General features: G+C 52.4%; 10 protein-coding genes and 1 non-coding gene across 11 annotated transcripts; 6 read left to right on the top strand and 5 right to left on the bottom strand.

Annotated features, from left to right (window-relative positions):
• Positions 1-450: 450 nt before the first annotated feature.
• Positions 451-1,278, bottom strand: LRP88_11772 (LicD family-domain-containing protein; the record flags this gene model as incomplete). The annotated part of the gene is made up of 4 exons (XM_083248190.1): positions 451-496; positions 551-678; positions 730-1,035; positions 1,087-1,278. The coding sequence occupies 4 exons, from the start codon at positions 1,276-1,278 to the stop codon at positions 451-453; spliced, it is 672 nt and encodes a 223-aa protein (XP_083095620.1).
• A 1,218-nt stretch (positions 1,279-2,496) lies between these two features.
• On the top strand, positions 2,497-3,649 carry LRP88_11771 (ER lumen protein retaining receptor-domain-containing protein; the record flags this gene model as incomplete). The annotated part of the gene is made up of 3 exons (XM_083248189.1): positions 2,497-2,511; positions 2,578-2,931; positions 2,987-3,649. 3 exons carry the CDS (start codon positions 2,497-2,499, stop codon positions 3,647-3,649), a joined length of 1,032 nt encoding a protein of 343 aa, XP_083095619.1.
• Positions 3,650-4,396: 747 nt separating this feature from the next.
• LRP88_11770 (adenylate kinase ADK2) lies at positions 4,397-5,265 on the bottom strand (the record flags this gene model as incomplete). Its single annotated transcript, XM_083248188.1, has 2 exons — positions 4,397-5,049; positions 5,109-5,265. The coding sequence occupies 2 exons, from the start codon at positions 5,263-5,265 to the stop codon at positions 4,397-4,399; spliced, it is 810 nt and encodes a 269-aa protein (XP_083095618.1).
• Positions 5,266-8,766: 3,501 nt separating this feature from the next.
• Positions 8,767-10,636, top strand: LRP88_11769 (glycoside hydrolase superfamily; the record flags this gene model as incomplete). The annotated part of the gene is made up of 2 exons (XM_083248187.1): positions 8,767-9,507; positions 9,563-10,636. 2 exons carry the CDS (start codon positions 8,767-8,769, stop codon positions 10,634-10,636), a joined length of 1,815 nt encoding a protein of 604 aa, XP_083095617.1.
• A 1,282-nt stretch (positions 10,637-11,918) lies between these two features.
• LRP88_11768 (LETM1-like protein-domain-containing protein) lies at positions 11,919-13,654 on the top strand (the record flags this gene model as incomplete). Its single annotated transcript, XM_083248186.1, has 2 exons — positions 11,919-11,979; positions 12,054-13,654. 2 exons carry the CDS (start codon positions 11,919-11,921, stop codon positions 13,652-13,654), a joined length of 1,662 nt encoding a protein of 553 aa, XP_083095616.1.
• Positions 13,655-14,486: 832 nt separating this feature from the next.
• LRP88_11767 (sorting nexin-4) lies at positions 14,487-15,916 on the top strand (the record flags this gene model as incomplete). The annotated part of the gene is made up of 2 exons (XM_083248185.1): positions 14,487-14,729; positions 14,780-15,916. 2 exons carry the CDS (start codon positions 14,487-14,489, stop codon positions 15,914-15,916), a joined length of 1,380 nt encoding a protein of 459 aa, XP_083095615.1.
• Positions 15,917-17,295: 1,379 nt separating this feature from the next.
• Positions 17,296-18,135, bottom strand: LRP88_11766 (uncharacterized protein; the record flags this gene model as incomplete). Its single annotated transcript, XM_083248184.1, has 2 exons — positions 17,296-18,035; positions 18,084-18,135. 2 exons carry the CDS (start codon positions 18,133-18,135, stop codon positions 17,296-17,298), a joined length of 792 nt encoding a protein of 263 aa, XP_083095614.1.
• A 549-nt stretch (positions 18,136-18,684) lies between these two features.
• LRP88_11765 (Zn(II)2Cys6 transcription factor) lies at positions 18,685-20,689 on the bottom strand (the record flags this gene model as incomplete). The annotated part of the gene is made up of 4 exons (XM_083248183.1): positions 18,685-19,271; positions 19,326-20,362; positions 20,414-20,523; positions 20,576-20,689. The coding sequence occupies 4 exons, from the start codon at positions 20,687-20,689 to the stop codon at positions 18,685-18,687; spliced, it is 1,848 nt and encodes a 615-aa protein (XP_083095613.1).
• A 435-nt stretch (positions 20,690-21,124) lies between these two features.
• LRP88_11764 (uncharacterized protein) lies at positions 21,125-22,669 on the bottom strand (the record flags this gene model as incomplete). Its single annotated transcript, XM_083248182.1, has 1 exon — positions 21,125-22,669. One exon carries the CDS (start codon positions 22,667-22,669, stop codon positions 21,125-21,127), a length of 1,545 nt encoding a protein of 514 aa, XP_083095612.1.
• Positions 22,670-23,404: 735 nt separating this feature from the next.
• LRP88_11763 lies at positions 23,405-23,508 on the top strand. Its single transcript has one exon. It is a non-coding gene; the product is annotated as a tRNA-Leu (tRNA).
• Positions 23,509-24,184: 676 nt separating this feature from the next.
• On the top strand, positions 24,185-25,164 carry LRP88_11762 (mitochondrial carrier domain-containing protein; the record flags this gene model as incomplete). The annotated part of the gene is made up of 2 exons (XM_083248181.1): positions 24,185-24,262; positions 24,313-25,164. 2 exons carry the CDS (start codon positions 24,185-24,187, stop codon positions 25,162-25,164), a joined length of 930 nt encoding a protein of 309 aa, XP_083095611.1.
• Position 25,165: the final 1 nt, after the last annotated feature.

The following is a 25,165-nucleotide window of genomic DNA, read 5'->3' as shown; positions in this document are numbered from 1 at the left end:
TGTTGCGACCGAATTCTTGGGTGATGATGTAGGAGCAATGTTGGAGAGCTTGTGACGCGTGGGGCCAGACGCGTTTGGAGTCGCGGGGCATCAATTAACTGATCATGACCACTTTAACCATGGCCATGATAAAACATGTGTAGGTGCATATACCACAGCTGAAACGATATTCTTACCATAATTTACCAGTTTTTTGTGGAAGAAATGGTCGTAGCTTTAGAGTGATAAGATTGCCATGAATGCGGTCTCCGTTCATCTTCAGCGCCAAAGTAAACAATCCATGATGCAGTGTATACAGTAACCCTCTATTGCTTGGCCGGGTATCAATTAATGTACAGAGGCCTTTCTATAACCTCGTCCAAGGGATCTACCCATAAGTTTTGTACAGTTTCCCATCTAAATTTGACCTAAACGCCCCTAAACACTTGATGTTTGTGTAACCTCGCCTACCTAGTTGATGGCAACCCATTCCATCTTCTTGGGATCAAACCTGTGACTGTTTGGTTGTCAGTAAATGAACCCAAACCAATCCTTCGAGATAGAACCATACTCATGAAACTCTGTCTTTGACAAGGATCCTTTACCATACTCGGAAGCGAGTATCTCCTTGTATCGATAGGGGATCTTGGCAGGGAGGCCTTCGAATGTTGTATCGAGCAGAGGAAACACGTACTTGTCCTGTAACACAAGAGTCAGGGAATGTACCATACAAGAAACAGGGCTGCAAACCTTGAACTCGTGATCGTGCTTGTCGTAGAGGACTCCTTCGCCTCTTATGTGGCCAGGATCATACCTCGCCGCTGTGATGTCGATAAACAGCCCAGTCTGCATGTCAATCCACCGAGCATCAATGACATTAAGAGTGTCATCCCGACCGCGGTGCTCAAAGTAGGGGTTAATCTCAAGCTGAAAGAAGCGACCTTCGGGTGCGTTTTCATATTGGTAGTAATAAACCGTCATGTTGTGATATGCGGCCAAGAAGTACATGTCCGCCTCGGTCACCTGGACATCGGCATCCAGGTCCCACGGCATGACCTGGCAATCGAGTCAGAATGGAGAGTAGACGACAGTTATCAGGCTTCTTACCTTCTTCCCCCACCACCAGCCAAGCAGGGAGCCGTGCATCAACCATGTCTGGACGCCGAGGTCTCGGAATGTGGCCAGATATGTCTGCATTAGAACTTTGATGCCTGCGTTTTGTTCGGCGAGCTCGAGGGGCTCCTGCATATATCTCCCGTCATAGTGCGGATGGTATCTTGGCGCATCATGGGTTAGCATGGGTATGTTGAATAACAGCAATAAACTCACGCTGCCTCTTCTGTAGAGTTGTTAGTCTTGGTTTTATCATCAAAGGCTTCGGGCAAGCCCGTGAGTTCGTGTTTGAGACTTACTAAAGTACTTCGGCGGTGGAGGTGAAATACTTGGAATTTTCTGCTCCAGCTGCTCAATCTTCTCAAGAACGTCGGGAATGACCGAGGCGCTGGCAAAGGAAAGCCATGCGGCAAAGGTGCAAATGGCCGACAACTTCATACCCGGCGCAGACGAGGTCTCTCAGATACAGACGCAGCACAAGAGGTGTGAGCTGTTGAGGATGAAGCAATGGAGCTGATGCCGACGTGGAAGGGGATGATAAGAGCCCGAAAGATCCGCAAGGGCACGTCACACACTCGGTAGCATCAACCGCCAGGATCAACAAACGGCCAACAAGATTGAGAGATCAAAAGAAGTGAGAAGTATGGCGAGCAAGTATAAAGGTCTAAAGAACAAACAAGACCTATTCAATGATATGGCGCGTCAAAGGACAGCGTAAGGGCGCTTGACTCGCCTCCTGTGGAATTGTCCAGTCCCGCTCCAATATATTCAACCCCTGATTCCCTACAGTGCGGCCACATCCCGACCCTGATAGCCGCGTCACCTGTAAACGCATTCACAGTGGGTTCAAACGTTTTCAACATCAATGAAGCTATTCAGACACTTATATATACAATTCACTTAGACACAATTAATATACTATGCACTCCTCGTATAGAATGATCCTACTCAAATAACCTTAACCACAAACTTGGCTTGAAGAGAGCCATTGTTACGAGCGAACCAACCGCACCGCTTCTCCCGCCAAGCCCCCACTTCCCCGTGGCGCAGCACAATCCCGCTCGTGCATAATGTGGCTAGTGAGTCTAACCCCCAAATGGGCAGCTGACTGACGCAAGCTCAGCCCCAGCTCCTCCTCCATCATCGCATCGTGGAGAGCTGCCTAGGCAAGCAACTTGTCTTCTTCTTCAACTTTGGATCTTTGTCACGTTGTCAATCCCTCTTCGCAGGCGATCCTAGCTGCTTGTGCTAGATCGCTTCTTCGAGTTCTTTTTACCTTGCCTCTGGCAGGTCCTTCTGGTCCAGCAAGGCCCAGGCCTCAGCGACTCCTATTCGTCACTCCCTTGCTCCCCTCAACATCACCATCAGCTCGAGTCTACTTGATTGAGCAACCTGCCATTCACAATGGGCGCGTGGAACGTACGTCGCCGGCCTCTGAAACATGTGCTCCCAATGCTCTTGATTACAGACTGACACCTGTTGTAGCTCTTCCGTATCTTGGGCGACTTGTCCCACGCCCTCTCCAAATGCATCCTCATCTTCGCCATCCACCGCAACCGCAGCGCCGAGGGTGTCTCTCTCATCACCCAGATCCTTTACGCGCTCGTCTTTTGCACCCGCTACCTCGACATCTTTTCTGAAAAGTTCCCATGGAACTTGATCTTCAAGATCTTCTACATCACATCGTCCTTCTACATCCTCGGTATAATGCAATGGATCTATCCTCGATCGCGCGAGAGGGAGATTGCCTGGAAGATTGGTGCCATCATTCTCGGCGGCTCTTTTGTTCTGTCGCCTTTTGTGATGCTGATCTTTGAGAGATCCAAGGGCTTCCTGACTGTAAGTCTACTAACTTCGTGATCTTGAAACCGTCGCTGACTCTTGTCTCCTCCAGTGGATGTGGGTCTTTTCCCAGATTCTCGAGTCCGTCTGCGTCCTCCCCCAGCTTCTACTCCTCCGGCAGACGACTGTGCCTACCGTCATCGACTCGTTCTACCTCCTCGCCCTCGGCTCCTACCGCGCCCTCTACTGCATCAACTGGTTCCTCCGCGAATTCGAGGTTACTGGAAAAAAGCCCAACACCGTCTCCGTCATCTTTGGCATTATCCAGACCGCCCTGTACGTCGACTTCGCCTGGGTATACTACACTCGCCAGCGCGTCAAGCTCCGTGGCGGGGGCATCGTTGATGCCGACGATATGCGCCGTGGCTGGCTCCTTCGTCGCATCTTTGGTAAGCGCTTCGAGACCTCGGAGGATGACGAGGAGAGCGGCCCCGGCTTCGACGACGACGACACCGGCGCCCGCCGTAGCGCCCGGCCCAAGTGGGGAGCTCGGGGCATCTCTGTCAGCGCCGATGACGGCGTTCTCGAACAGGAGCGACACAACCGTGAGCAAGACGAGCTCGGCGGACCTGTCGACCCGGATGCCAAGATGCAGGACCCTGACGAGCTTGCGCGGGCTCTTGATGATGACGACGATGAGCAGACCCCGCTGCGCCCCGGTCAAACAGAAGGCCAGCCCAGTGGGCTTCGAGGTGGCGAGGAGTGGCGCGACTAGACTCGCAAGCTGATCCTCTGCCCTTTTTCATTTTGGGAGATTTCACGGTTCAGAGTATAAGGCTGAGACGGAGTATGACGGGTTATTTGTTTGGGACTGTTTGGAAGGTATACAATTTCTACTTGGGCTGCCATTTTGGGAACACGACACCATGACAGAACTGCTGTAGAAGAGACGGAAGGGAGGGTCCTTGCTGTGGCATCCATTGTCAGCAGGGCGGACTGTGGAACGCAAGGGGGAGGGATATCAGGGGATTTCATTATTCTGGGCTCAACGTGTATCGATAGCGCAATGCTTTTAACGAGAATCTCAAAGCGAGATGAACTGGAAATCAATCACTCAGAATCACGTTATCAATCCGAAATCTCAAAACACAGAATGGCGGTTAATCATATCATTGACGCAGGGTGCGAGGGCCAGCTTTTTTGCATTTTGCCCTCGAGATCCGTTTCGTTCGCTAAACCAACCCGCACTTTTGTCAAAAGGGAATCGTTCGTTATATACAACCACACAATCAGGCTCTTATAGAGCACTTTGTCCCATCAATACGCGCCATGTGCCAGTGCTGTCTATCCGACAGACTGGTCTTGTTGCAACTCCACCAGCAGCATCCAGAAAGCTGCAGTAAACTCCGAAACAAGAAAAAAAGAACTATGGAATAAACAGATACATCCAAAAACGTGCAGTAGAAATAAAATGGGCGTCTTGAAGGCGCTGGGTATCCTTTCAACAGACGAAGCCACTTTCTTAGTCGACAAAGCGCTTCTCAAACTCGTGAAACAGCTTGGGGCTGATCTCGTCGCTGCTCATGCCCCCAATCTCGACTAGAACACCCTTCTGGGCGTAGTGGTTGAGAACAGGCTCGCTCGTCTCCTGGAACTTCTTGAAGCGAGCGCGATAGACTTCCTCCGAGTCATCAGCGCGCTGGATGAGAGGCTCTCCAGTAACATCGTCGATTCCAGGGACGCGAGGCGCATTGAAGGAAGTGTTGTAGACTCGGCCCGAAGGCTCATGAACCCAGCGACCAGCGATTCGCTCCAGGATAACAGATACAGGTGTCTTGAGGGAAACGACAAGGTTGATGGGGATCAGCTTGTCCAGAGGAGCAGCCTGGGCAGCTGTTCGGGGGAAACCGTCGAGGATAAAGGAAGCGTTGGGGTCTTCGGAGACTCGTGGCGGGACATGTTGGTCAAAGAGGGAGGGTTTGCTGATGAATGAGTCCACGGGAGGGGCCCCATCGTACGAATGTTGGCCGATTGCGGTCGCCTCGGAGGCGAGGGTCATGACGGGTCCTCGACTAGCCAGCCATCCTCGGGTATAGAGTTCGTTGGAAATGAGTCGCAAGATGAGATCGTCGGCGACAAGACCGCCAGACTTCATCGTAGTCTCGACCTTGATGCCTGCGATTGAGAAAGTTAGCATTGACTTGGGGAGGTAGGGCTGGATGCTAACAACTTACCGAGAGGTGTCCTTTCCTTGACATTTCGACGGAGGAGGTCGCCAGTGCTGACAGAGTTGAGTTGCGGGAAGCGCGCGAGCAACCGCTCGCTCTGGGTTCCTTTACCAACACCAGGTGCACCAAAGAGGATAACTCGAGCAGCTTTGTTCAGTCTCATTCTAGGCGTTCTGGAAACGTTTTCGACCGGCGCGAGATATGCAAAAAATTGGTTGACTATTCAATTGCGAAGGAGAGAAAATCGATTTCGTCTAGGTACAGTTTCGAAGAGGTTGGATGGAGTCTGGTGGATTCCAAGGATACTGTCGGCTTTTCGTTGAGGGGAGTGCGTGCTCGGTGCAAAGATAGCGCGGGGAGTTGTTGAGAGGATGCCAGGGATGGTTTAAATTGCGTCGAGAACAGGATGACGGGATTCGAACAGGCCAAACTAAGGAATAAAGATATGCCCAAAACAATCGTACACACGATGATGACAAAAGATCAAGAGGAACTAGGAGCTTAGGTTGGAACAGGACGGAGAGCAAGTTATCGAGGAAAAGGTGGGAGGTGGGGGGGCGGAAAGCACGGGCTGGCGTGGTGTTGAGTGCGTCGATTTGTTTTGAGTGCTAAGGCGGTACCTGCCGACGCGCGTGGTCTTTCCCTGCGACACATGTACCGGCCGATGACGGATGGGAACATGCACCATGGCGTGGAACGTGCGCAGCAGGAACGGTCAGGGTGGGCAAGGACCAACACATCCTTCCCTGCCGGTCCGGGGCATGGACTCGTTCCGTCTCTTGCCGTCACAGCGTCTGGAGCCCAGAGTTTCTAAGCAGCCAAGAAAGTCAGCCCAAGAACGGGCTTAGATCTATGACATCTATTTCTAGGCACAAATATTGGATCTAAGACGTCTTCCAGAAAAAAGGTTCAACCATCGTTAACCCCCCTCGTGTCCAAAATCCGGGGGTTTCCGGGGAAGATGTGAGACGGTGCTAAGGATCGGCGCCTTCGCGTTAAGTCCGGGGTCATCCCCAAAGTCCAAGTCCAACGAGAGGAGGGGAAACGTGCGCCCCGGGACAAAGGGCATCGGAAACAATCCGATACTCGAGGCACGAGCTGGGCTGTCGGCAAGCAGGTCCCGTTTGACAGGCGGCATGTGAATCCATGCGGTACCACTGGGTCCGTTCCGTAACTGGCGCCGTTCATCCGTGGGCAAACACGTGGTACTTCTCCCGCTGTCCGATCTTCCCAAGGCATTGCGGCTCTCGCGCCCTCGGACAGAGGTATCATCGGCAAATTCTGAGAGCGTCGTTTAGTAACTTTTCAATGGCTTTTTGCTTCGTAAACGGCATTCCAGCATGAAACGTGAAGGATTTCCTATGGGCCAATCACCTCGCGTGAATTTGATTTCCAAGCACTGGCGCATCGGACAAGCCCCCGAACCTTGTGAGGTGAAGGCTCGGCGGCACCGGCAGTGTGGGGAGTTCAGATCGGTTGTGAGCGCCAAGTGATAATGTAGCAGCTTAGAAATATCACAAAAAAGCTCCGACTAGTAGTAAAGGTCTAAACTTACAAATAACGATCCTATGATGTCACTCCCTATTTCTATATCGCGAAATGGGGCAGCGCGTTGTCGCTGGGGTATTCTCATCACATCGCCAAACACTCTGCCTTGGACCAGTTGACTGCTTCAATGCCAACATCTGATGAGAATATCCCAACACCTCAATCATTTCGTGGGGTAACATTCCGAGGGAGCATGGTGATAATATTGTTTTTGTTTGTCGTTTTTCTTCTGGAGTTCGACCAGGTGTGGTCCAACGCTGCCATCCTCGAATCGCCCACCGCTCAGCCAAGGCAATGGAGGTCACAGTTGAACCACAAAGGATTCCTCACAAAGACCTCCACCACACAACCCTGGTTATCTCGTATGGTAGGCGCGAAGATGTATAAAACAAATACCCAAATATCATTCATGTTTCTAAACAGATTAACAAACTACCTAAACTCCCAGCTTTTGTCACATGTCATTCACCTCCGTCTGCCTACCCTAGTCCTCCAAGCCATATTTTCCAAGACAATCACAGCATAAGCTTTGTCGATCATGCCAAGACAATAAGTACCTACCACTGCGATAAGTTAATCTTGGGCTTGGCTCTGTCAAATTCACGCCGTTGCCCAACGAAGGTGTCCATGAATGGGTTGTGGTTGTGGTGCTCATGTGCCAAAATCTTGGGTTCTCGCGCCGTCGAGCAGGACACTCCAGATTAAGGCAAAAAAATTCAAAGAGTTTATATCATAGCCATACGTATAAAAGAATATGTCTTGCTTAAATTTCGTATACTTTATAATACGTCGGCTACACCAAACAGTCTCGCCCATGCGCACGGTGGAGAACCAGTACGCGAGCTTCGCTGCCAATCCCCAGAACCCAAATAAGCTTACTTTTGAGCTTAACCTTTGACCTCTATCACAGCTCCCACACCGCTTGCAATCGGCGATATATCTAAATGTGATACGGATAAAAAGCTTATCGCTAGTTGTACAAGTGCTTGCGATAACCTGATTGGCACTGTTTACTCGTCATCCGATAGTTCACGCCGATATGCATATGAGAAAACCCAGTAGAGAGGTTCATCCATGCCAACGGGCTCCTTTAAGCCTGTCTTCGTAATAAATGAAACACACTCAGACCTGAGAACAGCACAAGAGACCTCTGCTCTCACGGGCTTGAGCGTGCCAACATCTCCCCCTTTACCTCGGCAACTCAGCAGCTCAGCAGCACTCGAGTAAGTACTTACTCAATATCAGCAGGTACATCGTTCTGAAAATCTGTTCCAACCCCGTGCACTTGGAAACCCAGGGAAGAACAAACCCTTGTCAACTGCCGAGACACAGTCCCGAGGTGTCCGACCACCCAGGGTAGTAGTGCGGGATCGGCGGAGCTGTATCCATTTTGACCCAAGTCAACCCATACATCATGCTATGGAACCAACCTCGTTCGCCGACAGGAAAAAACTGCGCTTAAGAGTACCCATTGCGGAATTAAAACTTCATAATGGACCAGTTATGACTGCCAAAGCTCATGTCAACTGGCCGTAGATACGCCGGCTTGGCTCTTGATATTGAATCCACTATCCCACCAACACCGCTTGTCTGCTCGTATTGTTCTTACGGGTGAGTCTCTTGAACCGCATGGCGTCCAGAGTCATGGGATTTGAGAAACGGGCCGAAACACAACGGTCTCCCCGCACGTTTATCCCAGGATTCTTCATGATCCACGCGGGTCCCCAGATTTACACCCCCGCGTTGCACTCACCTGTCATGAGTGGTCCGGGGGAACGTCATGTACTTGGGTTCTTTCCCAGTACAGTGGGTTTGGTCATCCGCTCCTCTTCAACTCAGACTCTCTGATGTTGGAAAAATGCCACCACTAATGCAGCTTGGGGTCGAATGGTCGGTCCGAATGGATCGTGGGAACCGCGGGAACGGTTTCCCGAAGTGCTGACGATAGGATGATCACGCTTCAACTTCGGAAGAGACGATGCAGTGTATTAGATGAAGTTGAAGTTTACGATTGCTCTATAAAAGCGAGTCAAAGTCTTGTCTTTGTGTCGGTCATCATGGTTGTTCCAAAGTGACTTGGGCGCTATCTACTAAATCAAAAGAGTCTATTATCACCATGTGGTCTCATCTAGTTCTCCTTGGAGGCATCTCCCTGGCTCTCAGTAGCCCTGTTGCTCGTCAAGATGCAAACCCTCCTCCATATCGAAACACATCTCTCTGCTTAGACAAGCGTGTGGATGACCTCCTCTCCCGCATGTCCCTTGAGGAAAAGGCAGGACAGATGTTCCATGCCCGTACTCAGGTTGTCAACAATACATTCGACGAAACCATTGAGGGCTATGTCAAGGACAAGCGCATAACTCACTACGTTTTGAGTGGAGGTGTCAACGACGCTCGCGCTGTCGCAAACTGGTACAACAAGCTCCAGAAACTGGCCCAAGATACATCTTTAGGCATCCCCATCACTATCTCTTCCGACCCTCAGCATGGTTGGACGGATGATGCTGCAGTGTCAGTTGTTGCCAACGGCTTCTCTCGTTGGACTGAACCCCTCGGCATTGCTGCCCTTCGGTCTCCTCAGCTGGCTCGCACCTTTGCTGAAATTGCTCGGGAGGAGTATGTTTCCGTGGGAATCCGCCAGGCTCTTCATCCTCAGGTGGATCTTTCGACTGAGCCTCGATGGGGTCGAATTGGTGGTACCCTGGGCGAGGACGCCAACCTGACAAGTGCCCTGCTTGTCGAATACATCAAGGGCTTTCAGGGTGAGAAGATTGGACCTCACTCGGTCATTGCTACAACGAAGCACTTCCCCGGTGGTGGTCCTATGGAGAACGGAGAGGACTCTCACTTCCCTTGGGTATGTAACACCTATCAGCTACCTATGGACAATCTTCTAATGTTATATCATATAGGGCAAGAACCAAACATACCCTGGTAACAACCAGGCTTATCACTTGATTCCCTTCAAGGCGGCAATTGCTGCTGGCACAAGGCAGATGATGCCCTACTACTCGAGGCCCATCGGCATATCTTGGGAAGAGGTTGCTTTCGGATTCAACAAGGGCGTTGTCACCGACCTCCTTAAGGACCAGCTAGGCTTTGAGGGCATCGTCGTTACAGATTGGGGCATCGTCACTGACCGAGCTTGGGGTCTGGAGGACAAGACCGAGCTCGAGCGTGCCCGCCGTGTCATTGAGGCCGGTTGTGATATCTTCGGGGGCGAGACAAAGCCAGAGCTGGTTATTGAGCTCGTTAAGAAGGGCTTGGTTTCTGAGGCTCGCATCGACGAGTCTGTCCGCAAGCTGATGAAGGAAAAGTTTGAGCTGGGACTCTTCGACAACCCCTTCGTGGATGCCGACAATGCTGCGCGTGTGGCTGGCAACCCTTACTTCAGCCGTCTGGGCAACGAGACGCAGCGTCGGGCTTTCACACTGCTCACTAATCAGAATGACATCCTGCCTCTGCCTCTGTCGGCGCTGGAGGCCAAGTTCTATATCGAAGGCATTGAGCCCGAAGCTCTCGAGTCGCGAAACCTCAAGGTGGTGGACAAGCCAGAGGATGCAGACTATGCGTTCCTCCGTCTTGCGTCTCCCTACAAGCCTACGACTGGCACTGGCCTTGCAGCGATGATCAACAATGGTACTCTCGAGTTCAACTCGACCGAGAAAGCGCGTCAGGCCAAGATCTACGAGACTGTCCCGACTGTCGTGGACATTAGACTCAACCGACCTGCTGCGGTGCCCGAAATTGCAGAGAAGGCGGCGGCGCTGTTTGGCAACTACGGCAGTAGCCACGATGCGTTCCTGGATGTCGTGTTTGGCGTTGACGGTTGGGCTCCCGAGGGACAATTGCCATTTGACCTTCCGCGATCCGATGCTGCGGCGGAGGCGGCCTTTGAGGATGTGCCGTTTGATACGCTGAACCCAGTGTTTAGATTTGGACATGGATTGCGGTATAAGGAGGAGTGCAAAGCAGCTGGAGCATGAGGTGGTGAGATGTAGATCGATGAATGAGATGAGACTCGATAGTCGAGATGAGACCAATTAGCGGGAGATAAGAGACAGGAGGCGGGCTTATGACGGTGGCATTATTTCTAGCGTACATATTAGACGAAGAAATGTAGTTCCAATTTTACTGAATTCGTTGCCAAGTCAACTAGTAATGATCATTATAGTGTCGAATTGCTAGGTATCTTGGTGATCAAGATCATCTTTGCTTTGCGACAGCGGGAATAGACTAGGCAACGGGGAAGCTGACAAGGTGCCGCGGACACGTGTTGGATCATAGGTACTGGTACTCTGTAACTGGAGTGGGATGAACAAGTCAATGGATGTTGCGACACGGGGCGACGTTCTTGGCTATAAACGCAAAGGATGGTGTAGAAAGCATCGCAAAGTATCTGCATGCACGTTTTGGCGTGTGTGAATGCGGTTGGTGAAGATGCAACAAGAAGAGCATCAGCCTCAAAGATTATACGTGGATGGCTTCAATCAAGTACACGACGCAAACAATCCCGACCAATGCCCAAATGTCTCATGACTCTGGGCTTCCATGCCAGCTCAGACACACCAGAAGCAGCCCATGACATGGTCGATGTGAGACAGCGATGAAGCCACCAGGCAACCAATTGACTGGGGAGTGACAGCTCAGAGCAGCAGCAGCGGCTGACAAAGGAAAGGGAAATCTGCATAAAAAACTAAACTCGGCAAATGTCTTCGGAGATATGGCGGAGTTCTTGTCTCTTCTCGTCTGTTGAGAGCTGGCCTCGACCCGTAAATTTCACATGCAGGGGATTTGTCTTCTTTTGTTGAGGGGAGACGGGACTCCCGGCAAGACACGTGACTGTTGCTCCCTCATCTCTGCTGACGCAAGCCCAAGTCGAGGGCAGGGATTGGATGTTGGCGACCGGAGATGTGAGCCTTGAGAGCGAGAACGGGGAGGCGAGGATGGAGGAGGAGGGGCCGCGACCGGAAAAACAGATTCTACGGATGCGGCGAACCCCGGCTCGCCTGTCGGATAACGGAACGCCAGCTCTTCCGCCCGGCTGGGCTTAGCACGGGATGGGGGAGATCCAATCCAATATCTCGTAACCACCACTACCACCACCTTGAGAACTTAGACTGCGCATCCACTCTGTCCCTCCTTCATCTTCATCTTCTTTAACCTAGATTGTGCCATCGTTTCTTACCCTACGCGAGATCGATCGAATTCAGTTCAGCCCTTCTCTTCGTTTCGCAATCCAGATTCTTCCCGACACTTCGGCTCGCTATGAGCGCTTCCTCCAACGTCGCTCGCAGGGCCGTTGCCCGGAACCCCTTGTTGGGTAATGGTGAGCAACTGCCTTATCGGCTTCGCCGCCGGTCATCATCGCCGTTGAGGTTGTTGTACTGACTTTCATCGCAGCCAGGGCTCTCTCTCGCGGTGTTTCTCCCGCCGTTCTCGGTCGCCATGTCAGCCGCCATGCAAAGGTTCCGGCCATTGCCATCTTGATCCCGCTCCGATCAATGGGCACTGAGCACCATCGCCCCGACGGTCCCCTTTCCGGCCCACCCCCTGGATTCAACGCCGAGATGGCTAAGAAGCCTCTCCCGAAGGATCCCAGCACTACAGTCGCCAAGAAGGAGGAGAAGAAGCTTGATGCCCAGCCCAAGGAGTCCGCAGTTGCGAAGCCCGCCGAAGCTTCAGCCGAGGCGACCAAGGCAGAGGTTGTTGCAACCAAAGAGGGTGTCATGGAGAAGTCTGATGCCGCCAAGAAGGACCAGGAGGAGAAGAAGTTGACCATGTGGCAAAAGGTCAAGAAGGAGGCCCAACACTACTGGGACGGATCCAAGCTGCTCGGCACCGAGATCAAGATCAGCTGGCGATTGGCCCTCAAGATGGCCGCTGGATACGAGCTCACCCGTCGCGAGAACAAGCAGCTGCAGCGAACAGTCCAGGACCTGGGTCGGTTAGTGCCCTTTTCCGTCTTCATTATTGTCCCTCTGGGTGAGGCGCTTCTGCCCCTCGCCCTCAAGCTCTTCCCCAACATGCTCCCCAGCACGTTCGAGGGTGCCAAGTCCAAGGAGGCCAAGGCCACTCTTTTGCGAGCAACACGAAAGGAAGTCAGCACTTTCCTTCGACAGACACTCGGCGAGACGGGTCTGCCTCTGAGCCAGGCTACAACACAAAGAGAGGAGTTTTCCAACTTTTTCCGCAAGGTGCGGGCCACCGGCGAGGCTCCCACTGCCGAGGATGTCATCAAGGTCTGCAAGGTGTTCCGGGATGATTTGACCCTCGACAACTTGTCACGACCCCAGCTCGTTTCCATGTGCCGATACATGAACCTCAACACATTCGGAACCGACATGATGCTCCGATACCAGATCCGTCACCGTATGCGACAGATCAAGCGAGACGACAAGGCCATCAGCTTTGAGGGCATTGACAGCCTGACCGTGGCCGAGCTCCAAGGTGCTTGCGCTGCCCGAGGTATCCGAACACACAGCGTTTCCCCCGCCCGGATGCGAAGCGATCTCCAGACTTGGCTCGACCTCCGACTTAAGGAGGGCGTTCCCTCAACACTCCTCGTGCTGAGCAACGCCTACATGTACGGTCAGGGTTCTGGTGAGGGCTCTAGCCAGATTGAGGCCCTCGTCGGTGTTCTGTCGGCCATCCCCGAGGAGCTTTACCACGAGATTGAGCTTGAGGTGCACACCGCTGAGGGTGCGGCTACCAACAAGCAGCGACTCGAGGTTATCAAGGAGCAGCAGGATCTTATCGAGGATGAGGCCGAGCAAGACCACGCCAGCACAAGCTCTGGCTTTGCCACGCCCCGAGATGTTGATGATATTGATGAGAAGGAGGAGAGACAGGCTCTTGCTGAGGCCGAGGGTCTAGGCAAGAAGCAAGTTGGTGAGATGGTGGAGGCGGAGAAGGAGTTGAACAAGGCTGCTGAGACGGCCGAGATTATGGAGGCTGAGATCCGAGCGAGCGCTGGCGCTGCCAAGCAGCAGGAGCAGAAGTGAGAGGCCGGCCGCGGAGCTGGCTCATGTACCACGAACACTTGAACTTGGGATTGGGAGTTGTTTCATATGTATGACTGTATGGTATGGCATCAAGGGTGGGATGGATGGGAACAATGGCGCTGTATCAAAACGGACTCCCCGAGAGGTCCGCAAGAGATTACTACTACTACTGGGATAGACAACTCTCGACACAGGAAAGCAATAGATTCCACTGATATTTTTTTTTTTGTACATACGTGGCCATAGCCCAGATTGGATGAATACCACCGAGAGTCTATGATTGAATGCGTCTTGGTGCATGTGAAGCTGAATGTCAAGGCGCGGGAGCAAAGTGGAAGCCTGAGATGGAGCCGGCTGCGTCATCGTGGCCCAGCCTCAGTTGCGTAGATCATTGGTAGGGGGTACTTGGTGAAGGAGAGTAAGGCATCAAGTAGGCTGCGCATCACTGTTTTCAAATGAATTCGAAATCATCAAAAGAATGAAGGCGCTGTATTAAATCCATGGAAGATTTCATTTGGCCTCAATACCCCATATTGATGCACGCAATCACTGTCTCCCCGACCCTCCCAAGTCATCTCCATCTCGACTTGGTCCCTGCGCCACATACCAGCTCCCCACACTCACTTACGACCTCTCGAGCTTCAACCTCCCGCCAACTCCGCCCGCGTCAAACCCTCAGCCTCTCTCAACCTACAGCCTCGCGATCATTTTATCTTTACCTTTTCTCTATCTCTCCCCGCGCGAGTATCAGCAACGTCCCGCGACCTCACCCGTATCCCGAAATCCTTGATAGCCGACGGCCCCGCGCTGCCCGCACTCCCGGTCCACCTCAATGACGGCCATGGATCAAGACGACTTCTCTAATGTCTCGTGGAGCGACCATGTACATGATCAGACTTCGAGGACTATCCCGCCTGCTGAGCAGCCTGGACATGATATGAATGGACCTGCTACTGGCCTTGAGGCCGATGCTCCTTCGTTGGGTAACGAGAGGCTCGAGTGCACTGTCGGCACTCCCATCAAGGAGAATGACGGCACCAAGGACGCATTCGTATCGTATCTGATCACCACCAACGTGTGTATCCCCATTACCTCAAGTATCCTTTCAGATGCTAACAGCCACAGTCCACCTTCTCCTCCTTCCAGCGCTCAACCACCACCGTCCGCCGACGCTTCACCGACTTCGTCTTCCTCTACAAGCAGCTCACCCGCGACTTTCCCGCCGCCGCCGTCCCCCCTCTGCCCGACAAGCAGCGCATGGAGTACGTCCGCGGCGACCGCTTCGGCTCCGACTTTACCGCCCGCCGCGCAAACTCTCTCCAACGCTTCCTCGTCCGCCTGTCTCTCCACCCCACGCTGCGCCGCGCCCCGATCCTGCACGTCTTTCTCGAGAGCCCCGACTGGAACGCCACCATGCGCAGCCGGGGCGCGAGGACTAGCTCTACGAGCGATGCTGGGTCTACTGGCGTGTTTGATAACTTTGCCGATACCTTTATTAATGCCTTTACCAAGGTCCATCGCCCGGATCGACGGTTTATTGAGGTCAAAGACAAGAGCGACAAGTTGGATGATGACCTCGGCCATATCGAAAAGGTCATTGCGCGTGTGGCCCGTCGCGAGACAGATCTAGAGGTTGATCTGCGCGACCTCGCTGAGCAGTTCCAGAAGCTCATTCCTCTTGAGCCTCATGTTGAGCCTGCTGTCCATGCCTTTGCTGCTTCTATTGAGGATACGGCGACTCACCTCCGGGAACTGAAGGATGTCACAGATCAGGATTACCTCGGCTCTCTGCGAGATATGCAGGCTTACTCAATGGCCCTCAAGGGTCTTCTCAAGGCTCGCGAGCAGAAGCAGCTCGACTATGAGCAACTGACAGAGTACCTCAACAAGTCGACTACAGAGCGTGACACGCTACAGTCTGGTCACGGCTCCGGCGGCGGAGCAGGTGGATTCCTGCGTGCCAAGATTGAAGACGTTCGCGGCGTAGACCATGAGCAGGCCCGTCGGGAGCGCGCTCGCAAGCTGGAGCTGCGGGTAGAGGAGCTAACCCACGAGGTGGAGAGCGCCCGGAAGACGAGCGACATGTTTGACGACGAGGTGGTTAAGGAGGTGGCTGACTTTGAGCGCATCAAGCGCATCGAGATGAAGACGCAGCTGGGCGGCCTGGCCGACGCCCACGTCGAGTTCTACGGCCATGTCGTCGACATTTGGGAAAAGTACGTTCAGGAGATGGAGAAGGATGGCGGTGCCGTGAGGCCGTGAAGTGTAGGGACTTTTTATCTTGTGCGGGCTTGAGGCGTTTAATGGGACTTGGGCGTTTCGGGATGAAGATGAGGTTAGTTGGTGAGGTAGCTAGCCGTGATATCAAGACACTTTGAACGAGTTCGTCTTTTGCTCTCGATAATTTGTTGCCTGTATTGCTACTTTGGTCATACAACCCTGGCTCTCGTCAGACTGCCCTCGTCATCCCCGACAGACGTTTTTGAGGCGATTGAGGCCAGAGTTAGTACAGTCTATATGTAAGATTTACACATTTAGGATGATAATCATCGCGGGTTTAATATGTATTAGGCAAAGATGTTCTCAGTCTCAGGTATAGGTCACGATATGGCCAGCGGTTTTCACGGTCAAACACGGGCACAATGCAAGCTGGGTTGACGCTGTTGTATTGATGTTGACGCTATTGTAGCGATGTTGTAGAGATGTGTAACGATGTTGGTATCATGTTGATAAAAATATCGACCACGGCGGAGTACCCACGCCATCGCCGACGACCACAGCAAGAGCACGACAACCACCACCACGGACCACCACAACCACTCTGGACCAAACCCAGCCCGCAGAGACGCCTCCCAGCCCCCCTCGGGTATAGCCGCAACCTCGACCCAGAAGGGGAACGGCCCACGGCCCGTGGTCGCCCCATCCATTTGGCTTCTGCAGAACGGGGGATCATCGTCAGTGAGTTCACAAAGGGTGGTGAGACGGGTTGACTTACTGAGTGGCCTGGGGCTCCCAACGGGCCGACTCGGGACTGGGCCGTCTTCCAGGCTCGAGGTGCGGTGTGGAAGAGGGGCGGGGGCGTGCGGGCTCGGGTCTGGTGATGGTTGTGAGTGGTTGTGGTGGTGATGTGGTTGTCGGTGGTGGTTGTTGCTCTTGCTGTGGCCGTTGGCGGCCAAGAACGACGCGGAAAGAAAAAAGCTTGCTGGTGATGCAAGTTAGCATGGTCACGGTGAATCACGGACTGGATTGTGTTGGACAGGGGGGTAGTTACACTGCCATGATGATATTGGACTTGAGGAGAAAAGAAAGAAGAGAAGAGAAGACGAGGACGAGAAAGGCCATAAATACAAGATGGGGATGAACGAGAATGAGAGGAAAGTGCAATAGGTGTCAGTTAGAGGACGAAGAAAGCGCCATGAGAGCAGTTGTATGAACATGAGGAAAGTGATATGCCTCTAGTGAGAGCCGGACTTGTCGAGGCACCTACGCCATGACGGTTGATTCAGTCACTTCTCTTACCATTGAGCCAGAGGGAATGTCGGGCAAAGTAGGACTTCAGGTTGTGGCTTCAGGTTGTTGCTATTCATCCGAATCAAGATATCTAGACAAGCAACCACCGCGTGGTTCACTATTGGCGTCCGTCAATCCCACCACGAGTCAATCATTGAGTCCCCATACTCCCAATCTGAAAAGGCGTCCAGCCCTTCCTCCTCCCAAGCTGAAAAGTCGTCCGGCTCTCCCTCCTCCCACTTAGTCTCCTCACCCTCGTTGCCTCCTCCTTCGTCCTTTAACACTTCCTCGCCTTCCTCTGTCTCTTTTCGCTCCTCCTCCTCCTTTTGATCACGATCCTCTCTTTCGCGCTTCGACACTTCCTGATCTTTCGCCCCATCTTCCTTCCTAGGGAATGGCCAGAGTCCGCTCATGGGCATGTCGTCATATATGTAATTCGCGTTTTTCTCTGGATTGAGCACGTCGTAGTAGTATACCGGATTCCCATCACTATTCGAGACCATGGCGTTATGCACCTTGTCTGCTGAAAGATGGTGAATCCGAAAATCCCTGACTGCCTCGTAATTCCATGAGACGACACAGAGCTTGCCTGGCCACTTTGGATCGACGACGGTGAAATAGCGGTGAAGGAAGTAGCGCTTGCGCTTATCTGAGTAGGCCCGATGAACGTAGTTCTCGAGCACTTGGACATTCTCTTGGGTCAAGTAGAGGCCGTCATGCATGAGGCTGGGAAGGTCCGAGGTGGCAAGGTCCAGGTGAGCAGTCCAGTCCTCGGACATGTCTTGTAGCGAGTCACTCAGCAGGCTTTCGGGGTCTGAAGAAAGCCGGAACTGTAGTTGCCACTCCTTGCCCGAAAGTGAATCATGGGGGGCTGAAAGGTCAGTAATCATTCGGATCTGGGGAGAAAGACTCGACTTACTACGGGTGATGAAGGACTGGTACATGCCCTTGAAGAATTCCATTGTCATCATGATGGTGAGTAATGAGTTGTTGATTCTAGCGAGCTGAGATGCAATGATAATGGTGGAATGTTGGTTGACTGAAACCAAGAGAGACGTCTGAAATTATTTATACCCAAAAGCGCGACATACTGATTGTAAGCTTGTGTGCCTCAACAAACCTTCTTTTATCATTGATAATGTATACATTGTGAAGCAGAAGAAAACTTTGCTTTCTCCCTAGGCAACCTGGAACAAGGTTGTGGAAAAGATGCATGTTGAAAGTCTGACTAACGTTGACTGAGTGAACACATTAGGTTTCCCATGCCAGGGGTTGCAGCTGAGGAGCAATGAAGTACTCTCTTTTCAAAGGTTTAGGTCTGCCTAATCAATATAGAAGCTAAAATCGATAGAAAGTTTGAGTATGAACGCTATGAGTTTGTGTATGTTACATCAAATATAATGGTAATGGTAGTCATAGAATCAAGGGCATTTTACCGAGACATCTTGACTTAAAGTTGTTGATTACATTCCGCCTTACCTTGCTCGCCAAAAAGAACATGTGTGCCAACGCCGTGCCGCTTATGAAGGGCCAGAAAGTCCAAAGCTCATGTCGTAGTTGAAAAAGAAATCGCCTGCCAAATCAGAAAAGAGGTTATCCACGCCGGGCATCTGACCTGTCGTGTCCATGCTCGGATCCATTTCGAGACCCGTACCAATTCCCGTCTCTCCTGGGGCAACAGGCTTGAGTGTTTGCGCCATCCTCTCTAACCCACTGATCATTAGGTTGGCTAGATGCCATTTTCCTGCTGGTTGTGATCGAAACTGTTGTACAAGACCTGTGATTAGATCATACACTTTTTCTTTCTCAATGAGATCGTCGTATTTGGTTGCGACTTTGGTGAGAAACATGGAAGCGAATGCCGTCATGGAGTGAACGTATGAGGGCATGCCAACGATACCCAGGGCGACATCGGGATCGTTTATGAACTTGTCGATGATTGTTGTCGCAGTCGAAATAGCGTTGAGAGCACAATCGAGAAAGTAGTGTGGGACGGGGTCGTTCTTCGACAAGCCGCGGAAGACGTGGGAGTAGAGGTAGAGTTGAGCAAAGTTGTAGTGGAGGATGATGCCTTTTCGAGGGAAGCCTCCAATACCTGGCCATTGTTCTAAACGCTCTGTCAGTGGTAACTCCAGAGGACTATATCAGAAAGAAATCTCACCTTGAACCTGTTTCGTCCAAAAGTCAAACCACTGATCAAGCTGCTTTCGAAAGTGGGTGATGTGATTTAGATGCATCCTCGGTATTGGCTTGCCCTTGTTGATGCTGAACAACTCCCTGATACTCCTGAGGATGCTGACTGACGCAACTTGACTGAGAAGTCGCCGGTCCTCTTCATTCGCGACTGGACAGTGGAGAAAGTTGATCACGCTCTGTGTTGCAGCATCTTCTTGCACGATTGATGGCCGGCCATACAATGTTGCCAGTTGTTGGTCGCAGACATAGAGAATATACCATATCCTCGCGCAGTCGGCATCCTCGGCACTTGAATCCTCGATGGCTCTGTCGTAGCTGTTATGAAGATCAAATTCAGCAGCTCGACGGATCGCGTGCCCAGAAAGCATCCACGATACATCACTTAGCCAGTATGAACCAATACAGAGAGCCCGCAAGTAATCACGGTCTAGCCGTCTCTCAAAGATTGTCATCTCGATGAGCCTTCGAAACTCAGAGCTGCAGATGGGATACAGGGAGTCGGCTGTTGAGTCGTGCAGAGAAGCAACTGTGAGAATGGCTACGAGTAAGAACTGGCTTTTTTGTCTTAGTTCTTGTAATGACTCGTAGGGGCAGCCGATGAGGTATATGTATGGATTTAGGCGCCTCCGGTAGAAGCTGAATAGTCTTTCTGCATCAGCCAGAGAGATGGAGCGCCTTGTGATGAAGTCATCGATGCCTTGGCTGTGTTGTGAGTCGACGTCGTCGGGAGATCGAAGAGCTCGTAGTTTGGTGAGGGCATAGAGAGAGTGGATGGGCACGTAAGGGAGGCCCTCATCTTCCGGCATCAGTTTGGGCGAGTTATCGCGGGATGGAACGTGATGGCCCTTGTTGGAGGGAATTGAGTGACCGGGGGAGTCTTCTTTAGGGGGTTCCGCACCAGCGGATGAGCGTAATGCTGGTAATTCGAGGTCAAGTTTTCCGGCGACTTGCTTCAGAAAGCCATGCATCTGTTCAAGGTCTTGTAGCAGATCCTGAGAGAACCTAAGTTTTTGTTAAAGAATGTCAAGACTCAATTGGAGATGAATAACCCACTGTGACTTCTCATCCAGGATGGTCTGAAGACTCTTGCCCAGGACACAACTCAAGTTCTTCTCCGCGCAACGTCGGCATGGCGGACCACTCTCGTCAATCAAGCATTTTATCTAGCACCCATTAGTCAACTTTACCCGTCACTATAGCCCAATGAGCCCTCACCTTGTGTCTCCGGCAAGCCGTGCAAGCCTTGACCTTTCTCGAGATCTGCGGAGGAAACTGCTGCTCAGCTCCGGCGGTGCCGTTCTCAGTCTCTGACCAAGTTCGTTTCGACATGACGGCTTCAATTGCAAGACCCGCCTTCTTCACTAGCTTTTGTGGAAAGGGATGTTTAGATATCACGACAGCCTGGTTGGCGGAGAAGTCGAAAGTCGGGGGGGCAAATTAACAAGCGGGGTTTTTCCGCGGCGACCTCCGAATTGAGTGAGGTCAGGTTGCCACGGAACTCCCGGCTAACTCACGATGCCTCCACCCTCGGTTCACTCACACCGCAAAAAGATGCAAGCGGTATCGGGAGCTTCGGATGACTTGTCCCGGCCGCTACATATCATACTGCCGGATGCGGGGCTTCGACTGCGCCGCCGGGATGGTCTTCGGGCTTCCGGGCCGAATCCACTTTGGCCGAAAAGCGGAACGGAACGGAACGGCAATCACGGGATAGCATGGACTTGTTAAATTGGTCTTATTTCTGGGGCTTGTGCCTTTCAAGCTCTATTTGGTGTTTGGCTGTAAATCCTTGGGCTTGTCCGGGTCATATCCTACCAGACAATTGACCGTCTCATTGCCCTCTCCGCTATCATTAATCTCCTTGCCTACGGGACCACGCCAGTGTCCAGTCAGCTTAATGTAGCCGTCAAGGGCATTGTTCAGCGTATGCCCAATCTCAAGCGCCTCAGCCGCACGTGTATGCGAATAAAAGGTCAGTAGACTCTGCGCGGCCTCCCGCTCACCCTGCTTGATCATGGTCAAAGCTGTCTTTTCCACCCAGCCGTGGACTTGAACTCTAGACGCGGTCTCAAAGTCCTTGAAAACGTCTGTTACAATCGGGTGGTAGCGGTTCGGGTCTGAGCACATGTAGTATAGCACCCGCTTAAACACTCGGCCGGCAAACTCAGAGGCTTCCTGAAGTTGGTAGTCGGGGTTCAGGAAGCTGCTCGAGGCGCCGGTGGTCAAGTATCGGTGTTCGCCATACTCTGGAGGAATTGACTGAACGCCAAGCCACCAGGGGACAAAAGGCGCCGACACAGAACCAGTCGGGGCATTCCAAATCCGCAGCATGTCGCGATCGATGCCAGCATGAAGACTGACAACCTGTCCGTAACCAGCCTCGTCGTCGGCAATCCGAGGATCTCGAACCCTCTCCATCATCTTCTCCTCGGTCAAAGGCACCATCTCGAGGGTGGCATTCTCCAGCGCTGCCTGCGACATGAACTTGTATCCTCCGTCGCGGGCCTTGTATCGAGGATCTTGCGGCCCGTAGACGTTGAAGATGTTGAATGGCTTGCCTGAGCTCTCATTCCACCACCCTTGCTCAACAGCGAACGACACGATATTGTCGGAGCCCATAAAGTCGGGATCTCGGGCAAAGTTGACGGGAAAGTCCTCGATGTATCCCGGGTAGAGGACCTTGACATCATTAGGTCCCAGTCGTTGCGCCGCCCAGAGCTTCTTGCCGCCAGCCATCTCCCAAACGACCCAGCCCTCGTCCTTGTCGGCAATGAGATGAGAGTTACCGCCGTAAGTCGATTCACCATACTTTTTGATCAGATCCCCAATAATCTCGACACCTTCACGGGCAGTGCTGGCCCTCTCCATGACGATACGGGCCAAGTCGCTGTACTGCAAGCCGTGCTGAGGATTCGGCGTCATTTCGAGGAGCTCTTCACGGTTATCTGCCCAGACATCACGAACAGTAACGCCCTTTTCGTTGAGACCGCCATTGGTCAATGGTGCTGGGAAACCCTCATAATCTGAGTACTCCATGCTCATGTATCGGAGGGTATGATTCACTTGGGGGATCTGAATGAGCTCTCCGGGAAAGGTGGCATCCTTGGTGACACCGACACTGATGGTCGCATTTGGTGGATGATCGCGGGCCGGAAAGAGCTGAAGCCAATGGCTTGACACCTCCTCTCCAGTGCCTCCGATAATAACGCTGCCATCCTTGGTGAGGTTCTTGCCGACGTAGAAGGCATAGCTGGCTAAGGCTGGACAGGCCAGCGAAAGAGTCGCCGCCAGAACAATATAGTTGAACATGATCCTCAAGCTTCAACCGCCATAAGTATGAAGGAAAAGTTGCAAAAAGTCGGGGAGCCAAGCCTTGCGAAAACACCGCAAAGAAGCAGGCCTCACCATGTTATAGCCTCAGTTTCCGCACGTGACTGTCGCTCAATTACTCAGTAAGGTAGCATGAGGCCGAAATTGAGAGCCAAAAGTCTCCCCACAAGCGGGGAAGGGACGGTAGGCTGTTTCCAAGCCGAGCCTAGTGATGGCTAGGAACGGGAACTATACGATGATAAGAACGTGAAAGGTCGGTCTGGGAGTGGGCTCCAGTTTAGACAGTTCGTCTTGGCGGAGGCCTAGGGTAGTATGGATAGATGAGCTACGGAGGAGTTGTCGGGGAACCTTGAGAGATACGAGTGAGTTAAACTCGGTTAGTAAAGAGTCAGCTAGCTCGAGGGATTTCTAGCTATAGGAGGGACTGTTTTCATGAGAATAAATGCAGAGTTGTGGTGCTAGGTTAATTTGACCATGCATGGTATTGGGAGTCGTACCAGTTGGTTACTCCAGGACCACTCAGAATCACTCAGCTTCTAGACACACCTCATCCATTTCCCATACCACCCCACCTACAACCCGAAGCCTCTACTGGACACTTGTAAAGAGACTCTGATGTACAAAGGAGTCAAGTCGGGTCGAGTAAGTCACTCGTGTCTCGTAGAAACGCTTGCAGTATAGTGCTCAATAAATCGCTCGCCTTCAACAACTCAAGGTGAGATGGCCGAGCGGTCTAAGGCGCTGTGTTCAGGTTCCACAAGAACTAGCAACGATTCGCAGTCTAGAAATAGGCGTGGGTTCGAATCCCACTCTCATCATTCATTTTTGACGTTTGCTCAAGCATTCTTCTTTTTGCTTTTTGCTGTGGTGAAATTGTTGCTTCCATCCTTTGAACGGTGGCTGGGCGGCACACGTGACCGAGTTCTTGGGTGTTATGCGTGAATGGATGGACATAGAGTAACAGCCGATAACAAAGCCGAACAAGCGAATTGCCCATTGATATCACATTTCATTATCAAAAAGGAACCGCCGGACGCCTTGTGATGTCATGTTATGCCGTGTTCCGGAGACGGAGCGGCTCGCCGTGGTCGGTGCCGATAACAACGAGATTTGCTTTCCCGGATTGGGGCGACGATCTGCTTGACGGTCTTGGGTGCCAGGTTGCGACGGAGGACTTCAGCGCATCGCTTTTGAGATCAACGACGGCTTGCCTTGGGAGAAGGCATATGCTCAACTTGCGCGAGAGATTGATTTAGCCCTCTGCTTAATTTTCATACAAAAAACAACTCTTATCAGTAAAGAAAACCCCCAAATGTCAAAGCGGCCCGATGACGGCAAAAGCGCCGTGTCGACGGCCGTGAACCAAGGTTTCCGATCGGCTGCCACGGAACGACGTCATCAAGTCTCGCAACATAAAAGCATCCAAACGCGACTTTTCCAACGCAGCAGCATGAGCCTCAAAATAAACGACATTCAAAATGGCATCCAAGCAATCTGAAGTGCCCAATTTCACACCTAGTGACTATGTCAAGTTCTTTGGTGCCGGCGCCCTCGCGGCGACGTCTACGCATGGTGTAAGTGCTTCCTTCACATGTCGCATCGTTTTGAGCTAACAGTTAAAGGCCGCGACGCCAATTGATGTCGTCAAGACGAGGATTCAGGTCGATGATGCCTTGAAGGGCTACAACATGCTCAAGGCCGGTCGGACCATTGTCGCCAAGGAGGGCGCATCAGCGCTTCTCACGGGTTTTGGCCCTACGGCTGTTGGTTACCTGGTCCAGGGCGGCGCCAAGTTTGCCGGCTACGAGTTCTTCAAGAAGAAGTACATCACCCTCGTCGGAGGACCCGAGAAGGCCATCGACCGTCGAACAGGCATCTACCTCGCTGCCAGTGCATCCGCCGAGTTCTTTGCCGATATCCTCCTCTGTCCACTCGAGGCTACGCGCATCCGTCTCGTCTCTCAGAAAGGTTACGCTAATGGGTTGGTGTCGGGCTTTGGGAGAATGGCACGTGAGGAAGGTTTCAAGGGGTTCTACTCTGGCTTTGTTCCCCTCCTGTTCAAGCAGGTTCCCTTTGCTGTTGGTCAATTCTCGGTCCACGAAGCAGTCAACGAGGTCATCTACCGTGCCATGGGCCCCGAGCGCAAGGAGAAGCTCACACAACTCGAGTCAACAGCAGTAGAGCTCACCTCGGGCGTCACGGCCGGTGCTGCAGCGGCCGTGCTCTCTCACCCTGCCGACACGCTCCTGTCGGCCATCAACAAAGGCGCCGGCGATCCGAAGCAGGGCGCGACGAGCCGCATGTTCCAACTGGCGAAGGAATTTGGACCCAAACGGCTCCTGCTGTCGGGCCTGGGACCTCGTGTGGTGATGACATGTGGTCTTGTGGGAGGGCAGTTTGTGATTTACGCACAGTGCAAGGCGTTGACGGGGGCTCCTCCAAGCATTGAGATTCACAAGGAGGCATCGCTGTGAG

Source organism: Fusarium phalaenopsidis (genome assembly GCF_050370095.1).
Source record: "Fusarium phalaenopsidis strain FUZ10S chromosome Unknown contig_32316, whole genome shotgun sequence".
Classification (NCBI taxonomy): domain Eukaryota; kingdom Fungi; phylum Ascomycota; class Sordariomycetes; order Hypocreales; family Nectriaceae; genus Fusarium; species Fusarium phalaenopsidis.
This window is presented reverse-complemented; position numbering and strand designations above follow the sequence as displayed.